At 39.8% G+C, this 27,066-nt stretch overlaps 1 protein-coding gene across 2 annotated transcripts in view; it reads right to left on the bottom strand.

Moving 5' to 3' along the window:
• Positions 1-7,825: 7,825 nt before the first annotated feature.
• EPS8 (epidermal growth factor receptor pathway substrate 8) overlaps positions 7,826-27,066 on the bottom strand; it is a 107,887-nt gene continuing 88,646 nt past the window's right edge. For both annotated transcript variants that reach the window (XM_027035630.2, XM_027035632.2), the window contains 4 exons: positions 19,404-19,626; positions 12,155-12,335; positions 10,884-11,013; positions 7,826-9,104 (listed from right to left, as the gene is read on the bottom strand). In XM_027035630.2, coding sequence (XP_026891431.1) covers positions 8,991-9,104; positions 10,884-11,013; positions 12,155-12,335; positions 19,404-19,626 — 648 coding nt within the window. In that variant the 3' untranslated portion in view covers positions 7,826-8,990. The remainder of the gene's footprint in view (positions 9,105-10,883; positions 11,014-12,154; positions 12,336-19,403; positions 19,627-27,066) is intronic.

Here is a 27,066-nt window from a genome sequence, read left to right on the forward strand (position 1 = left end):
ATGGTCTGGGCCTGACTTTCTACTTTGCCTCTCTACTACCCAGTGCATCAACAGTGTGTATTTTGCGTCTGGGTGCACAGAACCCCCACTCGAGGCAAAGCCATGCCACCGCCTGATTCGCATTCAGTGAAAACGTCCGTAATTGGGCAGGCAAGCTGTGCAAATTCACTGCATAAAACAATGTGTGAAAAGCCGACCACTTCTTCGAAGACAAAGAAGCTGATCTGTACAAACTGTAAGATGCAAGAGTTACGAGTTAACCCTCCTGGGTGGACTGAAGAATACAGGCTCGGAGTGAGCAGACGCCCCTGGGGACACCGCTCGATGCCTGAGAGAATGAGTCTCCTTGTCTGTGAGCGGGAATAAGAAGAGTTTCCCCGACAGGGTCATGTTGAGGATTACACGTAAAGCCCTTGGTGTGGTGCCTGGCGGTTTGAGGACGCGGAGTGACGACTGAAGAAGGGCAGACTTGGAGTTCCAGCGGCCCGTGCTTGTCAGAGCAGGGGGCCCTTGAGAAGTCACCATCGCTGAGCCCAAGTGTCCCCACAAAGTACAAGCAGCCCCGTGCAGTTGTGCTGAGACTCAGAGCTGGTTGTGTAAAGCACCAGCAGGGGGCCTGGCAGCGTCTGCGTGGCGTAAATGCCATCCGGTTCTCCAAGCCTCTCGGCGGGTTCCGAACACCAAACCTCCCGCTCATTCCAGCACCGAGACGTCCCCAGAGTAGGCGTGTCCCGTTGATTCCTGGATCCCCTGCGGGAGCACTTCTCGTGAGATCCCGTCCATGAGGCCCGCTCCCCAGGTTAGCAGTTACAACCCTCCGCGCTGAGTGCTGCCACACTTGGGGTCAGCCACTCGGTAAGGGAGGCCCCACCTGCACACGTACATCTGACAGGGGTGTGGGAAACGCAGTCTGACGATTGCTAAAAGAAGTGAGAAGCACCCAAGCAATTTCCAGAGAGCTGTTTTAATTTGCGTTTTGTAAATCCACTGCACTGTCACCAAGGCATAAAACAACAATCATTTTTCTTTTTTTTTTCTTTTTCCTATTGCTACAAGACAAATGAAATGAATTACCTAAATGTCTACACTCTGCCCTATAAGACTGGTTGTAGTGAAGAGGTAATAAATTCACTTCCCTGGGCTGCTTTCCTGATGCGAAATGTGTCTTCACTTATCGGCTGCAAAATACTGGGTTGCTGTGTCATTAAGACTCTAGACCTTGTCGCCTTGCAAAGGGCTATATTTTGTAAGCTAGACAACAGATCGTGGCAATTGTCTTCGCTGTGGCTCAATGGCTCTGCCACTTTCATCTTGTGACTGGTCACGCTGATTCTCTTACCACATGCCTCCGAGGAGCCGAAGAAGACCCTGTCACTGTTATGTTTACTGGATAAACCACACCACAGATTGACTTGCAGCAAAGTGTGTATCTCTTCCTGGTTCCTGGCCTGGCCATCACCAGGAAAACTGGGACCAGGATCAGCTAGTATTTGACAATTTATCAGCATCCTCTATAATGTCTACTTCAAAGCCTATGTATGAAACTAAAGAGATGATATCCAAAGGCTATTTTCCTGTCTAAATAAAGTATTCCTTTGAAGGGGTGGTCAGCCACCTGAAATTTCCCAACGGTGCAAATGACTGCTGAGATCAGATCTAATTGTGGGCATGGAATAATCAGCTCCCAATATACCTTCATGTTCACCTGCAAGGGCCTTTGTGGAGGAGGGAACCTATGAGACCTGGGCCAGGGGCTTCCAAATGAGGCTCCGTATCTCCTCTCTGCAGCGTCGGCGACAGAAGCTCTGACTTTATCTGTTTGATACAGTGGTATGTTATATAAAATTTCATGTTTTGAAAGGATGCTTTTTATGCTTCCAATTTTTTTTATACACTGGCCTATGATATCTGAGGGTAAAGATTTGCAGGATATGCAGAAGTCCAAGAGAGCGGAGTCCAAATTTAGTTTTTCTACTTACTGTGTGACTTTGTACAAACTACTTATGTCTGAGTTTCAGCCTCGTTATCTGTAAAATCTGTAATGTGAGAGATCGTAGGGTACTGAATTCGGTTCTTGTTTCCCTTTCCCTTGAATAGATGGGGAGCAGAAGGACTTAGCAGGTAATACCAGCCTAAAGTAAGAAACTTTAAAACAGTACAAGCTATACATATTAATTTCTCACTGTGTGTGTGTTATTCCTTGTTTTTCCATTATCTGCAAGAGACTGTTCATTTGGGGGGATGACAGGAATAACTAATGTTGGAGAAATCATGCTCCACTCCACAGCCAGGCTTCAGGGACACGGAAAGAAGCAGGAATTGGGCCAAGTGCCTGGGACTACAGTCAGGAAGGAAAGAGCTCATGGGACCAGCCTGGACCAGGACCATCTGGGCCTGGCAGGAGCCCTGATTCATTGCCCATCCCATCCCCACACCAAACCAAAGGCATACTTTCTAATATTGTTCTGGTCTCCTTGCATGAGCATTGAGAGGAGGGTGCACAGACCCAGTTCTGGTGAGAACTCTAACATAATCCCTCATGCAGCCTCTATAAATTTACTTTTCGAAAACAAGTGAATCTCAATTTCCTATAGATTTTCTTAGAGAAAAGTATTGGAAGAAGAGTTTTACGTGATTAGAGGATCCTATGACCCAGTGCGTCTTAAGTGGAGGGAAAGAGAAAATTTACTGCTCACCTCTTATAAGCAGTATAAGACTACAGTCATTGGGAGAAGGAGACTCACTGGCTCTTTGGGGATAATTCCCCAACAGTGCAGCAAGCTAGGCTTGAACAGTTAGTCCTGCTGAAATGAGGAGGCAAAGATCGGAGGTCAGGGCACTGGAAGGGGCTAGAATTTCCAAAGAAGGGCACCAAAGTGGAACTATTTGTGCAGAGACTGGCCACAGAAATCTGGAAGTGAATCCCCAGTTTGCAGAGGGTAACATCACCCAATGTTTAGCAGAGTGTGGCTGCCAAAAGGGTGAGAGTGGAATAGAGCTACCAGCGGAAGCTGTGCTGGGGGACATTAGAGGTCCAGCCCAGCAAAAGGGAAGAGACCTGTTTAACATCCTTTAACACTCTGGGAATCTATCTGAGATAGATTCACCCTAGAAATTCGTCCAAAAAAGTAAATTCCTTAGAAGTAAGAATTCCTTAGAAGTAAGGAATTCCTTAGAAGTAAGACTCCACAGTAAAAACTACTCTTGACAGGTACGGACAAAGCCTAAAATTAAGCAATAACCAGATATGCAGAACAGAGAGAGCTTGTAGATAAAGCAAATCAAGTTAGAAGACCTTATGAAACACTTTGAGGCATCAGGATCCATCCTTTGCATAAAATCAAAGACATACAAGTTCAAAGTGATCAGCCAGTACTGAATTGCTTGCCAGAACAAGAATACTCTTCAAAGAAAGATAACAGGTTCTAGAGTATATAAAACATATCTATAACGCCAGGTATATAATAAAAAAAATTACTACACATGCAAGGAAAATGGAAACTAGAACCCACAGTGGGAGAGAGAAAAAGCAATCAATAGAAACTGAGCCTGAGATGACCCAAATGTTGGATTTAGCAGAAAAGGATTATAAAGTAGCTTTTATGTGCTAAAAATTTTTTTTAAAAGTCATTTAAAGAATTGAAGAGAAATATTTTAATGAGTAAACAGATAGTCTCAGCACAGAAATGAAAATTAAATAAAAGCATGAAATGTAAAATCTACAACTAATAAAATACAATAACTGAAAAGAAAAATAATCTGTATTAACAGCATGTTGGAAAAAAGATCACAGGGGTAGGAGAGAGGAGAGCTGGTGAGCCTGAATACATAGTAACATAAATTTTCCAATCTGAAGAATGGGAAAAAATTTTTATTTATCTATTTATTTTTTTAATTTTTTTTTCAACGTTTATTTATTTTTGGGACAGAGAGAGACAGAGCATGAACGGGGGAGGGGCAGACAGAGAGGGAGACACAGAATCGGAAACAGGCTCCAGGCTCTGAGCCATCAGCCCAGAGCCCGACGCGGGGCTCAAACTCACGGACCGCGAGATCGTGACCTGGCTGAAGTCGGACGCTTAACCGACTGCGCCACCCAGGCGCCCCGTGGGAAAAATTTTTATTAAGAGACACCGAGATTGCTGGGGTGATATCAACTGGCTTAATATACATGAAATAGGAGGCCAAGGAGAGGAAGAGAGAAAGCAGAAAAAAGTACTGGAAAGAGTATGGGCTTCGATAATGGGAAAACACTATTCATTGAGGTACACACAGGATAAATACCAAGAAAACTACATCTATTAACTTTATAATCAACCTGTTGAAAATGAAAGACACTGGGAAAAAAATCCTGAAAACAGCCAGAAGGAAAAAGCATGAATGATGACTGACTTACCATTACGAACAATGGAAGCCACAGATCAGTGGAATAACACTTCTAAAGTTCTAGAATAAAAACTGGCAACCTACATTTCTATATTCAGTGAAATGTGTACTTTAAAAAGCAAGGTGACTCCAAGTTTGGGCCCAGATGGAATCAGAGAAACTGGATTTACCCTCTAGCCTGAAAAATTAAAAAACAAGCAAAACGTATGAAATTTATGAAAGAACAGTTTTCAAGATACTGGACACTGGGCATTAAAATGGCTGTGATCATTGAAAGATGAAAATCAAACGAAAAAAACCCTACAAGTGCTCCAGCTTTCTACCTAGATATTGTCTCCAACCTGGACTGCAGGGAGGGAGAGCCCACTTGGAGTTCACAGACTCCTTGAGTTGAGAACACAAATCTTATAATGTAGCAAGGACAGAGGGGCTAAGGTTCATAGTACAGAGTAATTGAGAGGAGGAAGCTCTGTGAATAGAGAGTTCTGGAGATCTCTATAGGATCTCCACAGAGACTTAAGTTGAAAATGAACCAGTGCAGGCACATGAGAAAATGCTCAAGTTTGAGGAAAGAACCACCTGAAAGGTTTAGAGGAACAATTCTCAGAGCTCACACAGAACCAGGAATAGTTCTTATCACCATTGGCTAGAGTAGAAAACATGCTGATTCATGGAACAATAGGTTGGGTATTCAGAAGGGTTTTGCCTCAAGAGTGGCATAAAATTAGGTTTAATGCAAATGCCACTCTCAAGTTCCACCTAACAAAGGCAAGATCAGAAAGAACCAAACTCTTTCCCAGTAACCTCACAGCATCCCAAAACAAAGCATGAAGATATTTATAGGAATACAAAAGAATCCAAAAAGGTAAAACCTACAATGTCTTTAATCTGATTAAAAATCACCAGGCACATAAAGAAGCAAAGAAATAACACTCCATAAAGCATTAAAAAGATCAATTAAAATTAACCTGTAAGTTATGATGATAGAACCCATAAACAAGAACATTAAGACATATATTTTAACTGTATTCTCTATGATTTTTTTAAAATTTATTTTGAGGGAGGGCAGGGGCAGAGAGAGAGAGGGAGAGAGAGAATCCCTGCACTGTTAGTGCAGAGCCTGATGCAGGGCTCAATCTCATGAACCGTGAGATCATGACCTGAGCTGAAACCAAGAGCCGGACACTTAACTAACTTGAGCCACCCAGGCACCCCTGTATTCTCTATGATTGGTAAAGTTAAAGAAATATTGAGCAAATGGAGACATGGGAGATATTTTGAAATATCAAATCAAGCTTTTAGAGATGGAAACTCTAATGTCTGAAGTGAAAAATACAATGAAAGAGACTAAAATCAGACTAGAAACTCCAGAAGAGTAGTGAACTTGAAGACAGCAACCGAAACCACCCAAAATGAAACTCTGAGAAAAAGGACTTGGTAAAAATTAAAGGAGCATCAATGAACTTGGGAAAACATCAAATGGTCTAATATACATGCAACTGGGAGACTTTCAAGGCTAGAAAGGCAGGAGGGACAGAGAAAAAAAAAGGAAATTGCTTTTTTTTAATTGCTGAAAATGTTGCCAAATTTAGTCAAAACTGCGATCCCACAATTCCAAGACGCTCAGTGAACACAAAGAACAAGAAGAAAACTACACAAAGGCCACGCCATAATCAGATGGTTTAACCAGTCAAGAGATCACCAGCTTGGCAGCTGCAATTAATCCAGTAGCAGTGGGTGATTCTAGTTTCTAGTTACCACCCCCCTACATTTTCAGAACCAACTTCACTACCCCCCCTCAGAGGTAATGAGCATCAAGTGTCCAGAATCCTCTCCTCAAAGGTCTCTGTCCCAGCTCCTCATGGCATCTCTCCTCTGTGCTCCTGAAGCACCAGCACCAATGCCAGACGGTGCCTCCCCCAAGGCTCTGGATCCAAGATTTCTAGGTCTCTTCCCCCAGACTTCTAAACGCTAATAAACCCAAACCCTTCCTTTGCTCCCCCAGACCAAGGTGTGGAAGCTGCGTCCTGTTATTACTCAGTGTTGTCTTTTTGCCTATTTAACCAATTCTTTAAGTTAAATACCATTTAAACAAGAGAAGGATGAATGCATCTTGTTAGGTGAAAGTATGAACTTTTAAAAATTATTAGATGGAATCTCAAATAAGTATAGAAGAGTAAGTATACAGGCCAAGTAGCCAGAACTGGAATGGATTGTTTATTGAGCTCTTTCAAATCTACCCCTTTTCTCATTTTTATGATTTGGGGCTTTGCCAGGTGTGTTCCCAACGGATTCTGCCCAAGGAGTGTGCTACAGGCAGACAAGAAGCTAGAGGGGGCAAGGCACTTGCTCCCTTCTGTTTTACTTCCTGATCATATTAACATCACCCTCATAATAGTTCTTTACTCTAGAAGTAGCAATTGATCCCCAGCAGGTTCCAGTTACCGGTTTGTTTGTTTTCCCCCCACACTCCCGAGCGGCCTCACTGTGCCCTCAAGGAAATCTGAGTACCAGCTGGCTGGCGTGGTCTCCTGAGGTCTGCATCCCAGCTCTGTGGGTTTGCTTCACTGTTTTCTCAGCTGAATTCTTATCTGAATTCCTGAGGCAATGGCACCAGACAGGTTGTGCCTCCGTCTCAGAGGTTTGTGTACCAGCTGTGGGGTCTTTCCTCTAAACTTCTCAGGTACCACAGACCAAACTCCTCAGATGTCTGGATCCAAAGTCTGCAGTCCCTCTCCCTCAAAGATTCGAAATTCTGTTAAGCCCAGTTCTCCCCTTTGTTACCACAGCCCAGAAGGAGGTAACTGCTTCCTGTAATCACCACTGTGGTGCTATTTTCCATTGGAGTTTTATAGCATAAGGACATCCTTATAAATTACACCAGTTCTTGTAATATTACTTATGTCACAATACACTCAGGTTATCTCACCTTTCCTATCTATTTTCTCTTGTCTTATCGAGAGAAGATTTTCCACATTTTCAGAGATTTTCAATAAGGGCCAAGTTATAAATGTGTGCCTGTGCTTACGACATGGAAAAGATCTAGAGTCATGTTCATCATTCTCTTGGGGGGAAATTAGACCTGGGAAGCTGTTTCCTTATCTACAAAATAAAACTCAGAGAGTTACTGCAGAAACCTCAGGAAGCATTTCTGTGGAAGCACTTAGTAATCGTAAGTGCTGTGCACTTTTGTTTTTACTACTGTGACCAGTTCTGACTAGATGGTAGAAGGAAAAGATAATGAAACAAGAGAGGTGGAAAGAAGAGAAACCAGTGAATAAAGTATTCTAGAATGGTTTTTACCCACTCCGAAATATACTGGAAATCAATCAAAAACACAACAAATAAAAAAAGGGCGGTCTCTGTTCTTCCCATTCCATTCAACCCTGATCCACAGTCTACATACCAAAGACCCCATTTGTCAATGAGACAGAAGCCATTTATTAACATACAGCAAATACTGTTTATTGCAGACTTTCCAGCTGACTCATATGAAAAAGGCACTATGAAAATTAATGAATCTAGATAATCTCTCTAAATGGATTTATGTTAAAATATACAACATTCTTACATAACATCTGTTTTATATATGTGAAATAATATAACATTTAATGACAAAAATTGTGTTTCCAAAAATAACATTTGTTGAAGGTTAAGTATCTTTCTTTTCTCTATCTAGAATCTTTCACAGGATTAAAATATGTGTAAATTAAGTGTTTCTTATTACCAGAAAAACTTGACACAGATAAACACATAAAATGGCCCCAATATCCATTTAACTACTTATATCAATATTCAGAACTGAGGCTTTCATTAGCAAAATACTGTGACGCACACCAATGTGGGCTACTTCCTGTGATACGTTCTGATGGCATATGACCTCTTTTCCACTTGTGCTTTCTCATATATAAGAACACAATATAGATAATAAGCAGAATATAAACTAAATCAAAACACAGGCTATACAAGGAGTTGTGATCAACAGAGCCATGATACATAAAATGTCTTGGGAATGTTCCATAGGTTTATATTTGCATGTCCAAGGCCTTGTTGTATTTTACAGTTCATTAAATGTTTTGATTTTTTTAAAAAACTGTTGGCATTAAGAACTTTAAATAAATCTAAATAATTCTATCATTGAGTATGTCAAAGAAGAGACCTAAGTAAGCAGAGGCTAGCCTACAGTAAGCTACACTCTGAATGACAGACACCAGAGTCATGGGCAAAACTGAAATCAACAGATTTTAAATCATGGGCAATATCTTTGTTTTGCTGCAAGAAATAAATTCACCACTGTCAAAAAAAAAAAAAATGCTGGCTTATCCACTGAGATGGGGATGAAATAATTAATCCAATAAAGGAAACCTCACCTTGGTAAAGTAGGCAAAATATTTCCCAAGGGCAGAACATCTATTAAAATCATTCAGTTTTAATAAAAATAATAGGCCAGGGAACAAGTCCTCTGATTTCTTATGTTTGCATTGTTTCTTTATGGTGATAAATTAAGTATTCCAAGAAATAAGGATCTGACATTCCCTTCATGGCTTCTTAAAACAAAGCACATTGGAATAATGCCAAACATTTCAATGGAGTTTAAAAACAAATTAGTGACTGCTCCCCTCATCAAAAGATTCTACTCCCGAATCACTAGCAGCAGCACTGATTTTTTCCTGTCGTCTTCGCATGATTTCTTGCAACTCGGAGCTGCCGCTGTTATCCTGAAAATTAAACATGGTCAGACAAGATGGTTACTGGTTTGTGCAAGCTGCAGGTCATGTAATGAAATGGTTCAGGGTAAAAGTCCTTTGTTTTTCCTCTAATATCTCTTGGGGAAAACTGAAGGCTGCCCTTCATGTAAGTGATGCTTCTGGACTTCACTAATCCATCACATGAATCATTTTCTCAATTATGGGAAGTCTTAAGGCAATTCATTCACTATGCCTTTTACTTGAACATGATAAAGATAAATCAATAATGTATGTGGAATGCCCCAGACTCCCTGGGAGAAAGAAAATATGTATACAATAAACATGATAAGATGGTGAATTATCAAAGAACCCTCTTAAGTCCAGCAAGATGTTCATCTGCCTTTAGGGGATTCTAAATTAGGCTCAGAGACTGGGCTCAGAATACGCCAAAGTTCCCTTCAGAATACACGAAGGTTCTGAGCCTCTGACATCATGTCAGCTCTCCTCCTTGCCAAGCCCTACCTACGATCCCTGTGCATCCTCCTTATTCTGCTCTCATCAATGGAAGTTTCTGGCAACTCAGATGAGTAATGTAAAAGATGGACTAGATGCAAGAGAAGGGTATAATGGGAAGGCAGTTGAGGAAGGTGAAGAACCTCAGGTACTCAGTCTGCCTCAGCTCACATCCAGAGGAATGGAAGCCAGAGATCAAGAGATACTTTTGAGGACAAAGTATAGGCAGTCTGAAACCAAGGAATTCGGGAATTCTGGAACTTTCTATCCTACTCTTAAGAAGTAATTTTATATACTCTCAATAAAATTAAAATATATAATGGTAAAAAAAAACTGCCTCAGAAAAGATATAGTTCTTATTCATATTCAATAGAAAGAAAGCCTAATACAGAACACCCCGGGGATTCATCTAATATGGAACTCTCAAGATCAGGACCATAGGAAACATTTCCAAGGAAATAAAATTTCTCCTAAGAGTGGTTACAGGGTTGCATGCATGAAGCTACTTCAGTCTGACTTATTTAACTGTTGAATTTAGATGATACACCTGCTAGAGAGAATTATGTATCAATTTTACACCAAAGCCAATATCCTTTCATTTGAATCGAAGCATAATTTTGTGGAAGTTATTAAGAGCTGTGAGATGTAACAGTTTGAAACTACTACTCTTACACAGCCCATTTTAAGAAGAATAGGATATTGGAAGCTTAAGGATATTCAATCTAAAAAACATTCATTCTCTTCCTTTCGTACACACAGCTAGGACTAAATAATTACTCTTCAGCACTATTTTCAGGGATCCCTACCTACTATTGTCCCTCTGATTATTTAGATATATAACAAGACCTAAGACACAAAGCCAGAGTTTTAAGACCTTAAAACCACTAACCTACTGGAATCCTCCAAACTCAATATTAAGAACAGGCCAAAGAGTTGTGGCCTCTTAAGGCATTTACTCACTTAGAAGTGAATGTCCATTATCGTGTCAAAATTTAAATTCCTACAGAAGTAGTTAATGCATATAAAATCAGCACATTGGGCTTTTCATTAACTGTTCAAAAGCATATGCTCCAAGCTTCATGTTACAGGAGCATTTATGATAAATTAATCTTCCTGCAAATGGTCATTGATGGTCTCCAAGGATAAATTGTAAAAGCTGAGTCAAATTTAATTCAGCTCTCTGTGAAAGGGAAAATAACCAATGTGGACATCAACAGCTGATTTCAGAGCTTTCAATTTGCAGACCACACTCCTGATTAATGCAGAAAAACACCACCTCAGGTTGACAAGTCCTACCTCTAGCGCAGCTTTTTGTACAGTGATTTGGCTAAAGACTCTGGACCCTTCAGGGCAGACTGTCTTCAGTTCCTCTTTATTGAGAGAGAAAAGCTGTGCACCGTTTAATACTCCAAGACTATTGACAGTCCTGAAAAACACAGAAGAAAGAAAAAGAAATGCAGCATTAAAAATATTATCTAGGTAAAACATGGGGTGCCTGGGTGGCTCAGTCGGCTGAGTGTCCAACTTTGGCTCGAGTCACGATCTTGTGGCTTGTGAGTTTGAGCCCCGCATTGGGCTCCGTGCGACAGCTCAGAGCCTAGAGCCTGCTTCGGATTCTGTGTCTCCTCCTCTCTCTGCCCCTCCCATGCTCATGCTCTGTCTCTCAATAATAAATAAATGTTAAAAAAATTTTTTTTTAATTATCTAGCTAAAACAAAAGAAAAAAATTTCTGGTCCTGCTATAACCTCTCTTTTCCAAGTGTTCCATACAATGAAACTTATAAAATGGTACTTTGGTACTTATTACGGCACTAACAAGGGACTCTCGTGATGATGACCTTGGGGCTATATAAGATGATTATGAAGTATCAAAAAGGAGCTGATTGTGTTTAGTACCATTATTGTTGAGTACCAATTCCTTGAAACACGGTCCTTCATAGGGGAAACAGATAACTTTCTAGTAACCAGGCAACAGACTAACCTGTGTATCTCATTCACTCATGTTGGGTATGTGAGTTTATAATATTAAAGTTCCCTTAAATATGTATTACTGAAATAGTTCATTGTATCAAATACACATTTATTATTTTCAAATTTTTAGACTATAAATAGAATCTTTACCATGGGTTTACCAAGGGAAAAGCTCTATTACGTTATAATCTACGATAGGTAACTTATTTTTTTATTTGGCTGAGAATCTACATTTTGCAGTCGATAAAAAGACATGTCCTCCACGGTCTGGGGAGTCTAGCTAAGACCTTTGTCCTCCCCTGTGTAACCTGATGTGAGGGAAAGGAAGCTACCACCTCAAAGCTACTGACAGTTTGCTTAAGGGACCGATGGTAAGGAGACAACATCACCTACAAAACAGAGCACCACCAAATTGTAGTTATTATTATAGTATAGAGTTTTAGCTGTAAATATCTACAGCTATTTCCTGAGCATGGAACATGTGCAGTCTGGGCTCCCCAAAGTTTTAAAGAGTCATTTGTGGCGTCTTAGCGACCAAACTGAAAAGAAGGCAGATTTTACACAAAGAAGTGCAAAGTATTCCCAGAGACACTTACACAGGGCTGAACCCCTTTGACTGTAACCACGTCTTCACGTCTTCTGGTGTGGAGTCATAAGTGATATTGACAACTGGCACGTTCTGCCGTGGCACGTGGAACCTCTTCTGCGCGGCACTCCGACCAATGGTGAGTCTGTGGATGAGCTCGTCCTGTACTTCCTCCATCTGAGATTTCCTTCCTAGACACCAACACAGAGTAGGTTATTTCTGAAAACCCCTAACATGCGTCACTCTCTCTAGAACCCAGTGCCAAAAATCCTTTGACCCCAACTGGACTTATAATCTAGCATTCCCACCATCTTCCCTTTCATCCTCACCCAGTACAAATCTCATGATCAATTACTGAAATCACTCCTTGGCTCTTCTCCTCTCTCTTCATTGTATTCATTTGGCAAAACCCCACCCCTTGTTAAATCTTACTTTCTGCTTATTCTGTGCCTGCACCTGCACACTGCATATAACACAACAATGCTGAATGATCTCATGTTAAATTCATGAATATGAACCTCAACCATGCTGTTAATGTTTCCTGACAATCGCACTGCATTTCCTTAGGCCCCTGGTCTCAAGTGGGGGAAATTTTGACCCCAGAGACATCTGGCAATGACTGGAGACACTTGTGGATGGCACAATGAGAGGGGAGGAGGAGAAAGAATGCCACTATCGCATAGTAGGTAGAGGCCTGGGATGCACAAAACATTGTACAGTGTCCTTGTCAGTCTCCTACAACAGAGAATTATCCAGTCCTGTGTCAACAAGGTTGAGAATCTGCCCTAGACCAAGTAAGACAAGTGCCCTAGACCACTGTTAGACAAGTATTTAGTATCTTCTTTCTCTGCAAACTTCCAACACTCATTTCCCAATTCTCACCCTGAACTGAGGACTTCACTTTCCTAATGTCAAATAAAATAAGTTATAAGAGAACCTCCATAAGTTCCCCTAGTGGTTCACCTACCAGCACTTTCCTCATGCTCCCTCCCTCCCTCCCTCCCTCCCTCCCTTCCTCCCTCCCTCCCTCCCTCCCTTCCTTCCTTCCTTCCTTCCTTCCTTCCTTCCTCCCTCCCTCCCTCCCTCCGTTCCTTCCTCCCTCCCCCTCTCCCTGCCTTCCTCCCTCCCTTTCCTTCCTCCCTTCCTCCCTCCCTCCCTCTCTTCCTTTCTCTCTTTCTCCCTCCCTCCCTATTACATTATGGATGAACTGTTTCCGTGCTCCTAAGGAAGGGCCACCCCTCTATGTGTGCACTAGACCCCATGTCCTCTGCCTATTTATTTTTAATGTTTTATGTATATTTGAGAGAGAGAGAGAGAGAGAGAGAGAGAGAGAGAGAGAGAGAACAGGAGCAGGGGAGGGGCAGAGAGAGATGGAGACACAGAATCCAAAGCAGGAGCAAGGCTCAATCTGTCAACACAGAGCCCAATGCAGGGCTTGAACTCACGAGCCGTGAGATCATGACCTGAGCCTGAGCTGAAGTCACAAGCTTAAACGATTGAGCCACCCAGGCGCCTCTCCTCTGCCTATTTAATTTCTCCTCTACTTATCCTAGGTTCTCCATTTTCCTCTTTTATTGGATCATTTCATCAGCATACAAACACTATCATTTTGTGATTGTTCCTCTTGCCTTTAAATAAACCCTTTCTTGACCCCATGTGCCTCCTAGCTGTTGCCCATTTCTCTGCTCCCCTTTTCACAAATTCCATGAAAAGCTGTGTGTACTAGCTGACTCCTATTCTTGTTCTCCAATTTTCTCTTGAACTCACTGTTAAAAAATAAGACTTCTAGCCCCATCCCTCCACTACATTTTGCTAAACTCCTATGGTCAATTCCCAGTCACTGTCTCACGTAACCTACCAGCAACATATGAAGAAGGTGCTCACTCCTTAAAATGCCTTCTTTCTGTGGCCTCCAGGACACCACACTCACCTGATTTTCCTCCTGTCTCGCTGGCCTCTCCTTCTCAGTATCCTATTCTGATTCTTCTCATCTCCCCAGTAAGCAATGTTGAGGCACAATGCTTGGACCTCTCCTCTGCCTGCCCTCACTCCATCAATGAGCCATGTGCCCTTTAAAAGCTGATGACTACCAAAATTACTTCTCCAGTCAGAACTCTGAAGCCATATATGCCAGCCATCTTCTTGATATATTCATTTGGGTATCTATTAGGTAGCTCAAATTTAACATGTCCAAATCTGAAAGGCTTCTCTTCTTCCTGAAGCTTGCTTTTATGCTACACTTCTCAGCTCAATTCACGGGAATTCTATTTTTTCAGTTCCTCTGGCAAAATGCCACAGAGTCATGCTCGACTCCCCTTTGTCTTCTATTACATTCAATCCATCATCAAATTCTGTTAGTCCTATCATCAAAATATACGAAAAATCCAACCGCTTTGCTCCATTTTTTTCTGTGACCAGCTTGGTCTGAGCCACGGGCCTATGTATGGCCTTCCTTCTATTCTCTACCATGGCACCCTGTGCTCCTTCATTCGGTTTTCAATACAACAGTTAAAATGGCCTTTTTAAAATATAAGTCAGATATTGCAAGTCTTCTGCTCCAAACCTTTCCAAGTAATACAAATTACTCCCAGTAAAAGGCCTCAGAGAACCACCTCCTGAGGTAACTCCACTGTCCCCTGGAGCCCTCTGCTCTCACTCACGCTGGGTTCCTTGACGCTCTTGAGATTTAAGGGCCTCTGCCTGGAATGCTTTTCCCCCAGAATCCACTCAGTTTATTCTTTCCCCTCCTTTAGATTTCTCCTATTTAAAATTGCAACCCCCTTCCCAACAACACTTCCCATCCACATGGCTTTATTATTCTCCAAAACCACTTACCCCCTTCTAATATTCCTCATCAACTCAATCACTTAGGTCGCCATCTCTTGTTGTCAAAATACATGCCTGAAGAGAAAAGGGATGTTTGCCTGCAACAGCTGGAGCAGTTAAGTATTTAGCGAATGCTGAGTAAATGAATGACTGAGGCATTCTGCTGACTTTTTCACTAAGTGAGACTTTGAAAGGCATCATATACAAACTCCTAAATTAATAGCTAAGAGAACGGAGGTCAAAAGAGGAGAGATGATGCGTCAAGATCACAGTGTTGTTAATTAGCAGAATTTAGTTAGAACTGGATTTCCTGACTTTCAGCTCACGGTTGCTTTATGATCAAAGTCATTGAATCTACCTTTGATTAGGTTACATGTTATCCCTCTCCCCCACCCATTTTATGCTTATGGGAAATATGTGTATATGCACACATGTTTATGAGAAAAATGGGGAAGAAATGAAGGTATAGGAAAGGGAATAATGTATTTGTGTATTTTAAAACATTACAGATTATATTATATATATAACATATATAATAGACAAATATATATGTACATACACATATATATAGATACATTATTTGTATGTTACCTTCAAGGATTAAATACAAAAACTGATACAGTAATCCAGTTAACTGATTACCTTGGCAACAGGCCTCTAAAGGAGCTTTTTGTGACCACTGTTCTATGATCTTTTTTGTCTTTTTTCTCTTCCTTTTCTCTTCTTTTTTTTCACCCCCAGGGAGAATGAATGTTTCAGAAAGTGTTCAAGTCCTTGAGAAGTAAATGAAAATATGAAATAACCAAAAAGTGTTATTTCAGTCGAATTTTTTAATGCCTTAGGCATTCTGGGAACCTTCTGAAGAAGGCAAAAGACAGAAAGAGGAGAAATGAAGGGAGAGAGGGAGAAAGAAGAGGGGGCTAGGGAGGGTGAGAGGGAATATTACTGACTGATCATTTAAGTAATACACTACATGCGTTTCACTAGATAACTCTTTTAACTCACTGCATCATACTGCCACACAGAATACGAGTACATCTCAAAGAAATCAGAGAGAAAAAGCGTCACCACACTAAAAGACTTGTTTTCTTATCTACTAACTTAGCCACTGCATGAACATTTCTGGTCCACAGCATAACCTTCCATGGAGTACAAAAACTTCTGCTGTGCTCCTGACTTTCGGTTTCCATTTGCAACGTTCTAGCACACAATAACAAACCAGACTAACTCTACACCTCGTTCTGAAATAACACTTCTGATTACAAAAGATTAAACCCAAATAAAAGGACTAACATTTCAAAGGAAGTGGAAGAAATGCAAAATAACTAAAGCATTGGTTTCTTCAAAAGTGACAAGAGGAGAACCTTTTTAAATCCTGCGATAAACCAATGTGAATAGCTTCTATGACACATGGCTCCCAACAGCCAGTTTGAATAGGCAACCATAGTTACCTTCAGCAAAAGAAGTGTCATTCTGTCTCACTCCTGCTACCTGCTAAATTTTAAAAACAGGCATGCTGGGGCTCAGTTGGTTAAGCGGCCGACTTCGGCTCAGGTCATGATCTTGCAGTCCGTGAGTTCGAGCCCTGCGTCGGGCTCTGTGCTGACAGCTCAGAGCCTGGGGCCTGCTTCTGATTCTGTGTCTCCCTCTCTCTCTGACCCTCCCCTGTTCATGCTCTGTCTCAAAAATAAAATAAATGTTTAAAAAAAAATTTATAAAAACAGGCATGCTAACTTTTTTCCTTGTTTATGGCTACTTGGTAACTTTTTTTTTGAGTTGAGTATTCACTTTCCAGTTCCTTCCATTTTAATCACAAGGCTAAGCAGTAAGCAGAGAATGTAGGAAAGCATAAAAGGTTTAGTTTGAGAGAAACCTGGCTATCGACAAATACACATTTTGGTATGTCTGTCTGGATCTAAAAGACTTTTGAGAAGCCCCAACATTCATTCAGAAAAACCGTTCTCCAAAAGCGTGCTCAGGAGAAAGCTTTCACGAAAATAATTCGTTTAGAAAAAGAAATACATTTATTTAATATGAAACTATGCTTCTGAGTGAGATATCTTTAAAGAGAACTTTGTGTAAATACATGGAAAGTTTTATTATTGTAAAGAAAAACACACAAATGTTAATTTTGGAAGAAAGGTTTATACTTTATATGCCAATGTCACCCTTTTACTTATGAAAAACAGATTTGAAAGTGATGAGTCACAATTATCAGGAGAGTTGTCTATCTTGAAAGTATTCAAACTATGCCTCTTTCCCATTAGGTTATTCTTAGTTTCTTAGACTAGGACAAAGAACAAACTGTCCCAACCCACAGACTGTTCCAAATGGGGGCTAGATGCCTATGGAGTCTGACCTAGGCCTAGAAAGACTAACTACAGTCCACAGTGTCAAAGATCACTATGCTGACGTAGCAAAGAAGGGACGGGTTATAAACTTGTGGTAAAAATGAAAAAACAATGTTCATTTCTAGGAGAAAAATTTTCCTTAGGGAAATCAATAAATATATTTATAGAACTTTCTCATCTCAAAACTACGTCTTTAAGTGTCTTTGAAAAAAAGTAAAAGCATCTTTTAAAAGAATACACAAACATTCAAAAAACTTCAGCAGCATATTATGCTTACATACACTGACATGTTCTCGTACACACACACAGTTTTTGCAGCACAGTTCACCATTTCTCTGAAATGTCACATTTCTGTTTGTCTTTTGGTAAGGTCGGGATATGGATAAGAAGGTGATGAATCAACTTTACTTTGGGAAAGAAAGTAATGTATAAAAGTAGGCTAATGCTTATGGCATTTAGCCAGGATTTCTAGGACTAAACAGTAACATACGTGTCTTCTTTTAAATTTTTAAAAAAAATTTATCAAGAATGACCACAACTGACTAGATGTGGCTCTGATTTACTGAAATAAGAAAAATGTAGGGTGAAAATTGGAGTGAAGGATCCAGTCATTTGACTTTGAATCTAATCATCGAATCTCAGCTTTAAAGTTAACAGTTCAATACTTGTATCTGGATGGCAGAGGTGAGATTTGACAAATCTGGGAGTCATTCCTTCTCTAACAATATGGGCAGTACTGAAAGAAATGGAAATGGACTGATCATTTGCAGTAAAAGTATGTTTACATGGAGAGAAGAACCCAGAACTGAGCCCTAGGAGAGGCCACAATGAAAGAACGACAGACATCCTTTATACATATGCACACATAGGTGCATGTGCACACACACAGATACTCTTTATATACTTTTATCATATTGAGGAAATATCTTCCCGGCTCTAGTGTTCCAGGAAATTTTACATGTCAAATATAGGTAAGGCAAAGTAATTTTGCAATACTTATACAAACATAATATGAAGATTAAATAGTAAGAAAAATTACCTTAGAAGTACCTTCAATTCTCAAATTATCTATACTGCTGTTTAATGGCACTAATGAGGATAATCCAAGGTTTGCCATAGTGTCTTTTCTTTTAGTTTTTAAAATCTGGTTTTCACAGAAACATTCATGTGAAAAATCAAACTTAAATTTATGAAAATATGAAGTTGAAGTCTAAATCAAATGAAATCTGAATTGGAGGGCAAATTTGAAGCTGGAATTGGCAGGTTGACTCTCTCAAGCAAGTGTGAGTGTGTATGTGTCACAAATATGTGGAAGAAGAGCCGGGACACCATGATTATGACACTGAGGATGACAGCAGCGAGCACTGGCTGACTGCTTACTGTGTGTCATATTGGTCACGGCCAAACAGAGTTTTTCAACCTCAGCATCCACGACATTTTGGACCAGATAATTCTGTTGTAGGGGGACTGATCTGTTCATTGTAGGATGTTGCTAAACATCCTTGGCTTCTACCTATTAGATGCCAGTAGCCTCTACCCCACTGTGATGAAAACATGTCTCCAGACAATACCAAATGTTCCCTTGTGGGGGGTGGGTATATAAGCATCTCTGGGTGAGAATGACCGATCTAAATGCTTTAAATGTATTACCTCATTAAATCCTCACAATTATCCTATGAAGCAGACGCCATTATTCTCCCCCACTTTTCAGATACTCAAGTATAGAGAAGATTATTAAATTCTTGAAGGTCACATGGCCATAAGTGGTGTTTCACTGTACAAACTCGAGTATGTCTGGCACCAGAGTCTGCATTCGACCACCACAATATAGTGGAATATGCATAGACATGTATACAATAGAGAGTAGAGAGAACTTCATGCTTCTTAGAACTACCTGAAGGACAAGAAACTAGATGAAAAGTCTTTGCAATCTGTGAAGTACCATGCAAGTATAAAGGACCACTATTTATATTGGATAATGTTTAATACCAGTAGAACTAATAATAAACAATATTTTATTACTTAGCGGTGCTTTTAATTCACAGAAGAAACTGTATATTTTTGCCCCCCTGGCAAACTTACGGTCGACCGGAAGTTGTTTGTGTTTCTGGTTATCTCGCACAATACTACCACCACTGTCACTGGAGCTGCTGTTCTGACGGGTTACATTTGCTGGGACCTTTGGCACAGAAACAGGTGCTGGAGTAGAAGGAGGAAGGGGTACAGGAACAGGAGCAGGTGTTGGAGGAGGTGATGGAGCAGAGGGAGTATCCGTTGGTCTTGGACCATATTCCATCCTTTGTTTCTATAAAAAGACAAATAATTAATTAGAAATTGCAGAAATATAAAACCTAGGCTAGGAAAACAATTTATACTTTAACAGGACATTGTTGGCTATTTATTTGTAAACTTACCTGCAAATCCATAGCAAATTTGTGTGTGTATATACACACACACACACACATATACACACACACACCTCCAATCCTATATGGTAGAATGATCATTAAAAATCATCTTTAAAATATTCTACATATTTTTTTCAAATTCAAAATGTAAGTTAAAAAGTCAAAAAGATATACTAGTAGGAAACAGTAGTATTAATGATAGTAATAAACGTCAAAAAAATAAAATTTGAACTTGGAATCACACAACACCAGGGTAGGTCAAAAGATTTTGATTATTTTACAAATTCCATCAATATTAACCTCTAATTGCATTGGAAGTTTAAATATCAGTAACATAAAGCAACATTTAATCCTCAGTTTAAAAGTATGCTAGATTAAATAATATTTAATTCTGCTGCTTCCCATGTAGTTTGTTAAGAAAAAGGGTAATATCTCAGTAGATAAAATATCTCAGGACTATGTTTTACAATAAATAATTTTAAAATGCTGTTAATTTTTTCAAGCCTTAACACTTTCTGCCGTCATTTTAATGTTAGCTTATTAAAATCAGAAATTTTCCTTGTTAAACAGGAATGCTGTGGGGTAAGTGGTGGGAGGGTAATGGTATGGTCTTTAAATGTTTATGACTGCAACTCGAAAACATATATTAAAAACAGTCCATGTGGGGATTTGTATTAAAAAAGGTGAATGTGTTAATATACACAATAACAGTGGTGCCTGGATGGCTCAGTCAGTTAAGGGTCCTACTTCAGCTCAGGTCATGATCTCACAGTTCGTGGGTTCAAGCCCCGCGTTGGGCTCTGTGCCGACAGCTCAGAGCCTGGAGCCTGCTTCTGATTCTGTGTCTCCCACTCTCTCTCTCTACCCCTCCCCTGCTCATACTCTGTCCCTCTCTCTCTTTCAAAAATAAATAAACATTAACAATTTTCAATAAAATAAAATAAAATACACAATAACTTTCAGTAAGTTTTAAATCATGATGGTTAGGCTATTAGAAAACTTTATTTATGTATATTCCCTATTAAACTACACAGGAGAATTAAAACTTTAAACAAAATAATCTTAACTACTAGATAACTGCAATATAACAAGTTCCAAATTCTCAAAAGGCAGTATTTGGGTGCTTTTTGTTTTTTGTGTTTTTTGGTAAGATCAAAGATACAGAACAATGACTTATCATTTAGGTAAAGTTTAGATACTGCAGTGGCATGATTTTAATTATGCTACTATTCAAGATTAGCAGAAAAAAATGCAAAAACGTAGGCCTTTTGGTAATCTGGTCCTTTGGTTAGAACAGTATGTACTTTTAATTCCTAAATTGGCCCAAATATAAGGTGGTATTGATTTTAAAAGAAGGCTCCCCAATTTCCACAGAGATGAAAAACATAAAAATACACAACACACACCGTTTTTAAATTAAATCATTACTCAAAAAAATTTTTAAAAAAAGCAAAAACAAAAAAACCACACTATCATCACAGTTGCCTTCACAGCAAATGAGTCACACCTGTGGAAACCGGTGTGGGAAGAAACCCGGTTCTTCTCTGCTGTTTCTCTAAAAGCTACCACTCACCAGCCAGTGGGGTGAAGAAGGTGGGAAGGGTATCAGGCAGAAATGAAAGCAGAACCGAAAGAAGGGTCTGCAATGCTGCCAGCTATTGGGATATACAGAGGGGGGAGAAAGAAGGGAAGAGGGAGGGAAGGAACAGAGGGCAAGATCCATAAGAGCGTGCCACGAAGTTAGATGGGACAGAAGTTAGATCAGAAAGAGAGGCTGCTGATGCCCCCGGCATTGGAGGCCTAAAAACGTTCCTGATATATTCAATAATAGAGTTCATAGTATTATTATTATTATTATTATCATCATTCCCCATAAAATAATATTCCTATATTTGGGCCAATAAGACATTTAAAAGCAACCAAAATACAGCAAATATCACCAAAATGTTATACTTAGCACACACCAAAGTCATCTGATTAATGTAGATGCAATGTTCCTTTGACAAGAATAGCCTTTGCATGTAATTTCATAAAGGGTCAGTGAATTCTCATGTTAGGATCTCAAAAGTGTCAGTTTAAATTGTTATTTTTAAAGCTTAAACAAGCAAACAAAAAATCCTATCAGCCCTGCATTCCATGATATGATTCATACTTTCTGCTTTCATAAAAACAAGAGCAGCTAGTGTTCTGCTATCCATCAAATAATACTGTGAAAAATGGGATATGCTGTGTGTTATTGTCACAGTCAAGACTGAAGACAGGCTCACCAAAACTCGTGCCTCACCTCATTTCCGTCATTGCTGCATAATGCAACTTTATTAGTACCAGCTGACAGAATAATAGGCTTAAAATACATGTAGTTGATTAAACAGAAACCATATGAAAACTTGTCATGAATTTACTTGCATATTTCCCCCTTTTCCTGATCCTTTCTTCCTGCCTCGTGTCTCCAACCCACGGAATGAAAAGGGGGAAAAGTGTCTCCTCAGACCATCAGGACCTGCTCTGAAACAGCAACCAGGGCAGCGTTTCTGTGGAAGTCGACTCCTCACTCTTGGTGCGGAGGAAACAGAGCATCAGTACTGACTCTTGAAATCACTTCTCTGTGTCCCTCCCAATCTTCTTTACTCTCCTTTACCCACCACGCAGTTACTGCTCTTCCCTTCATTATTTCTGTCTCTTGGAGGCAGATCCAAATTGATGGCTCAACTTCCAGGAAGTCTTGGAGAGTAGAACCATACCCTGCACCTTCTTCTGAACCAAGTGCTGAAGCTCTAAATCCTGCCTCCAAAAACTCTTGACCAAACTCTTCCTGGTTTGCCCACAACTCTCCCAGTGTTAGCACTGGAAGTCCCAAGTCCCTAACAACCCTCACTTTCGAGCAAACCGGCATGACTGGTCACCTTGAAGTGGACCAACTTCTCTATAGTGACTGTCACCCTCCTATCTCCCACAAATATATTTAAAGTTCTGTTTAAAACAAAATCCGTCTTCTCTTTCTCTGAAAGGAGTCAGAATGACTAGAGCCCATGGCAAATTTACTTTCTTATTGATAATTAAGTCAGAATGAGTCACTTTAGCCACTAAAGTTGAAATTCTCCAGGATTAAGGACAGTTATTTAGAGATAAGCTCCTGATTCATGTAAGAGACTGCTTCAAGGGGAAGTTATGCAAGTAAGCCCAACCAAGCCATTGAAATTGAACTGTTCTTAAAATTTTAACCTACACATTTTTCCTCTAAATTTGGTCTCTTTGGAACTCTGCAGTGGAAAAAAAAAAAAGGCACAGCTGGAACATTTGGAGGGTGTTAAGTCCAGAAAATGAATCCAAAAAATGATATTAAAAAGAAGTGCCATGAGGGAACAAATGTGGGTTACCTCTGACAGCTCGCCAAGTAATTGCTATTAGGAAAATGGAGCAAACCACATTAAATGAGAAATTAACACAGGAGATGGAACTAAAATAGTATCAGTTACAATTCACATCAAATATCAGAACACGTGAGCAAATTATTTTTTGACAGTAAAATTACCTGCCTACAAATCAACTTATATAATTAATTTCCATCATTCTTATCTAACAATGGAAAACTAATTATATAGAATCATGCTACAGTATAAACCGTATAGAGTATTTCAGTACCTATTTGTATATTATTGTGTTTTTAAAATATTAAGATAGGTTCATCTTATTCTTATAGTTTATAAAGAATACAATTAGAGTGCACTATATATAAGGTTAATTTCTCTTTAAAAGCTGACTTTACAAAAGGAAATACATATCATGGTGTGTTTTAGGGAGCTTTAGGTTTAAACTTGTAAGCAGTCTCAACAAAATTTTGTAATTCTGCACATGCATGTTGGGCAGTCATTACTATATATAAATAGTAACCATATATAAGTCACCTAGATCCATAAGATATATAGATACATATGAGAGAGAGACAGAGAAAGGGAGATGACTTTTCAAATTATTGCAAGAAATACTGGGGAAAATGTCAACACATAAGGCAGAATAAAAAGTAAACATCCTTTTCTAAAAACCATGCCTCTAATTAATACATAGAATGTTCTGAGATTAATTTTGAAAACACATTTTAAAGAACTGGGTACTATCAGGAAGTAAGTCTACTGGAACGAATACGAAAACATCTTTAGTAAAATGGTCACTGTCCAGCAATATCTGAATATCTGGACTGAGCTTGAAAAACAGAGCATTCATAACATGGGGTGAAATTAGTGGTGTTCGTGGTTTAAAAGTCACAGGAAATATTTCCTTTCCTATTTTAGGGCTATTTAAACATGCATTGAGAAAAATACCACAAATTTGTATCTAGATGGGATTGTAGAGATTGTTGACCCCTTCCACTTCACAGCTGAGCAAACTGGGCACAGAAAAATAAAATGCTTTCTTGAAGTTCACACAGCTAGTTAGTGACAGATTGGGGCTTTTTGCGTACTATCACCATATCTCTTGCTAGGAAACAGAGAAGACAGGAAATTTTCTGTTTAATTCACAGGACTGTAACGACCAGGTATTCATAATTATTGGCACCTTGGTAGACTAAAAATATCTACAATAATAATAAGTACGTAGACTTAATAGTAAGTGGAAGACCCATTCAGTCAAGCCTTTGAGTACACCAGAGATAACAGGAGGGTGGGGTTAGTTTCTGCCCTCATACAGCATGAGAATCCATATGGGCAAAAAGGTAATTCTAGTAGATGAACAGTCCTAGTGCCAGAGGTCTGGGAATCAAATCAAAAGAGGTATCAGGAAACTTTATGTGGCAAGTAGATTATATGGGGAGAAAGCACCCTGGATGTTGATCTGTCGCCCAGCTAAAATATAACGAAGTACTGGAATGCACTACAACAAAACTTTTATCAAAGGGTATATCATTTTTCTTCATTTCTCCATAGTCTCTCATAAGCATCTACTTCCTTTTCCCTGTGGTTTCAGTTAATCTTTTCTTGATGTTCCATATCTTTTATAAATTCTGCATTACTTCCCTCCCTTTTATTGTCAAAACTCTGTGGAACCCATGGGGGAAACACAATAGGTGGGAATGGCTGTCTTTACAGAGCTGTTAAAAATCACTCCAAATGTGAGGATATTAAATAACCTAGACTCTCAGGGACATTGGTGGCAATTCAACACCTATTTACTTCTGCTGCCAGGTACTAGCATCCCTGCTATCAGAAAAGAATCTCCAACCGAAAGTGTCTGAACAACAGCAAGTACTGCTCTTGTGCCTTTCACCGGGGGACTGCCATCATTCTTGACAGGAAACACAAGGGTATGAAACAATAAGAGTCACAACTGTGTGCACTGTTAAAACATTTGATGACTTGTAGACGCCACATGGAGCAGTTTACATCTAATTCCCTAGTCCCACTGTTCACAAAATGTCTACTTTCTAAGTAAATTATGTAATTTGGATTACCTTCCTCAAGGATGAAAAAAAAATGGAAGAACTGATGGAATCTAAGGAATTGGTAGATAAGGCAAAAATTCCACTCTGAGGATGGTGATTATCAGATTAACTTTTATCGCAATACCATGCATGGTAAAGTTATTCTGAGAAAATGTCTCTTAAGCATTCATAGAGTGAAAACTGTACGTATGTACAAAATGAGAAAACAATCTTTTCTAAGCATGATTCCCATTATTGATTGAGTGCATCAGACCATGGGCTCTGAATCCAGGGTCCTGGGTCCCAATGCCAGCTTCACACAGCTGTTAATTGTGCATAACTTACTTTTCCAAACCTTAGTTTCCTCATATGTGAAATGTGCCTACTTCATAAGGTTGTTGTGGGAATTAAATGAATCAGTATTTGTGACGTCCTTAAACAATGCCTGCACTCGGCATGAACACTGACTACTGGCCATTATCTACTTGGAGGGTAATACCATTGCTATCAGTGCATGTGAAGGAAGCTTAAGCAATTAATCATTAGGTATCATTCAGCAGTCCAGTACAGGGATCTAAAATGTTTTTGCTAGAAGTAGTTTCTTGGGTGCCTGGGTGGCTCAGTCGGTTGAGTGTCTGGCTTCAGCTCAGGTCATGATCTTGTGGTTCGTGAGTTCAGGCCCTGTGTCGGGCTCTGTGCTGACAGCTCAGAGCCTGAAGCCTGCTTTGGATTCTGTGTCTCCTTCTCTCTCTGCCCCTCTCCTGCTTGCGCTCTGTCTCTCTGTCTCTCTCTCTCAAAAATAAACATTAAAAAAAAAGAAGTTTCTTTAAATTCCTTCAAAATTTTTATCTCAATGGATAGAAGATACCAGGGGGAAAAGAATGTCACCAATTTCTTTTTCTTTTTTAATTTTTTTAAATGTGTATTCATTTTTGAGAGAGAGAGAGGGAGAAAGAGAGACAGAGCACGAGTGGGGGAGGGGCAGAAAGAGAAGGAAACACAGAATCTGAAGCAGGCTACAGGCTCTGAGCTGTCAGCACAGAGCCCGATGTGGGGCTCGAACTCATGAACCGTGAGATCATGACCTGAGCCGAAGTCGGTCGCTTAACTGACTGAGCCACCCAGGCACCCTTATCATCCTTTTCTGAGGAGAGAGAGGGTCACTGGTAATGCTTCAAGAACAAAGGAGCAAAGCCGTGGCAGATGGCTTGGTGATTCCGATTCCAGACAGCAGGCTTTTATGGAGGACCTGCTCAGTGCTAGGCTTTGTCTTCCTTTTCATCAAATGCAAGATCCTGGCACTCAATAAATATTTGGGAGGTGAATAAGGAGATGAATAAGACACAGAGTTGTTCTTGATTTGTTTGTAATCTGGTGGAGGTCTTTTAGGCTAGAGGGTTAGGATCACTGGAATTTACATAAATATGTGGTATCTTTATTGTCGTTTCAAAATAAGCCACACAGTTTTTCTTTAGGTATATTAGACCAAGGATGCTTTTGTCGTTTCCATCTTATTCTACCTAGTCACTGTGTGTGTGTGTGTGTGTGTGTGTGTGTGTGTGTGTGTGTGTATGCGCGTTATAGATGCTTTGAGAAAAGGAATTCTTTTAGAGTAGGATTTATGCCAGATAGCAGATTGTCAAGACTGCTTATTAAAATTTTACAAGATTTTGGTGGTTTTGTTGGGCTAAGCCCAAAGTTTTCAGGAGCTGTTAAAAAATAAACTCTTTTTAATACCTTTTAAAAGCAGAGCTCTTAACCTAAACACACACACACACACACACACACACACACACACACACACAGCTTCTATAACGTTTCCACATATATCACTGCATCCAGAAATTTTTAGAAGACAGTCAGATAGTGTTGAAAAGTTTAAAAGGAACCAGCCCAAACAGGCAATTCCCACACATTTCTA

This window comes from Acinonyx jubatus, chromosome B4 (genome assembly GCF_027475565.1).
Source record: "Acinonyx jubatus isolate Ajub_Pintada_27869175 chromosome B4, VMU_Ajub_asm_v1.0, whole genome shotgun sequence".
NCBI classification, from domain to species: Eukaryota; Metazoa; Chordata; class Mammalia; order Carnivora; family Felidae; genus Acinonyx; species Acinonyx jubatus.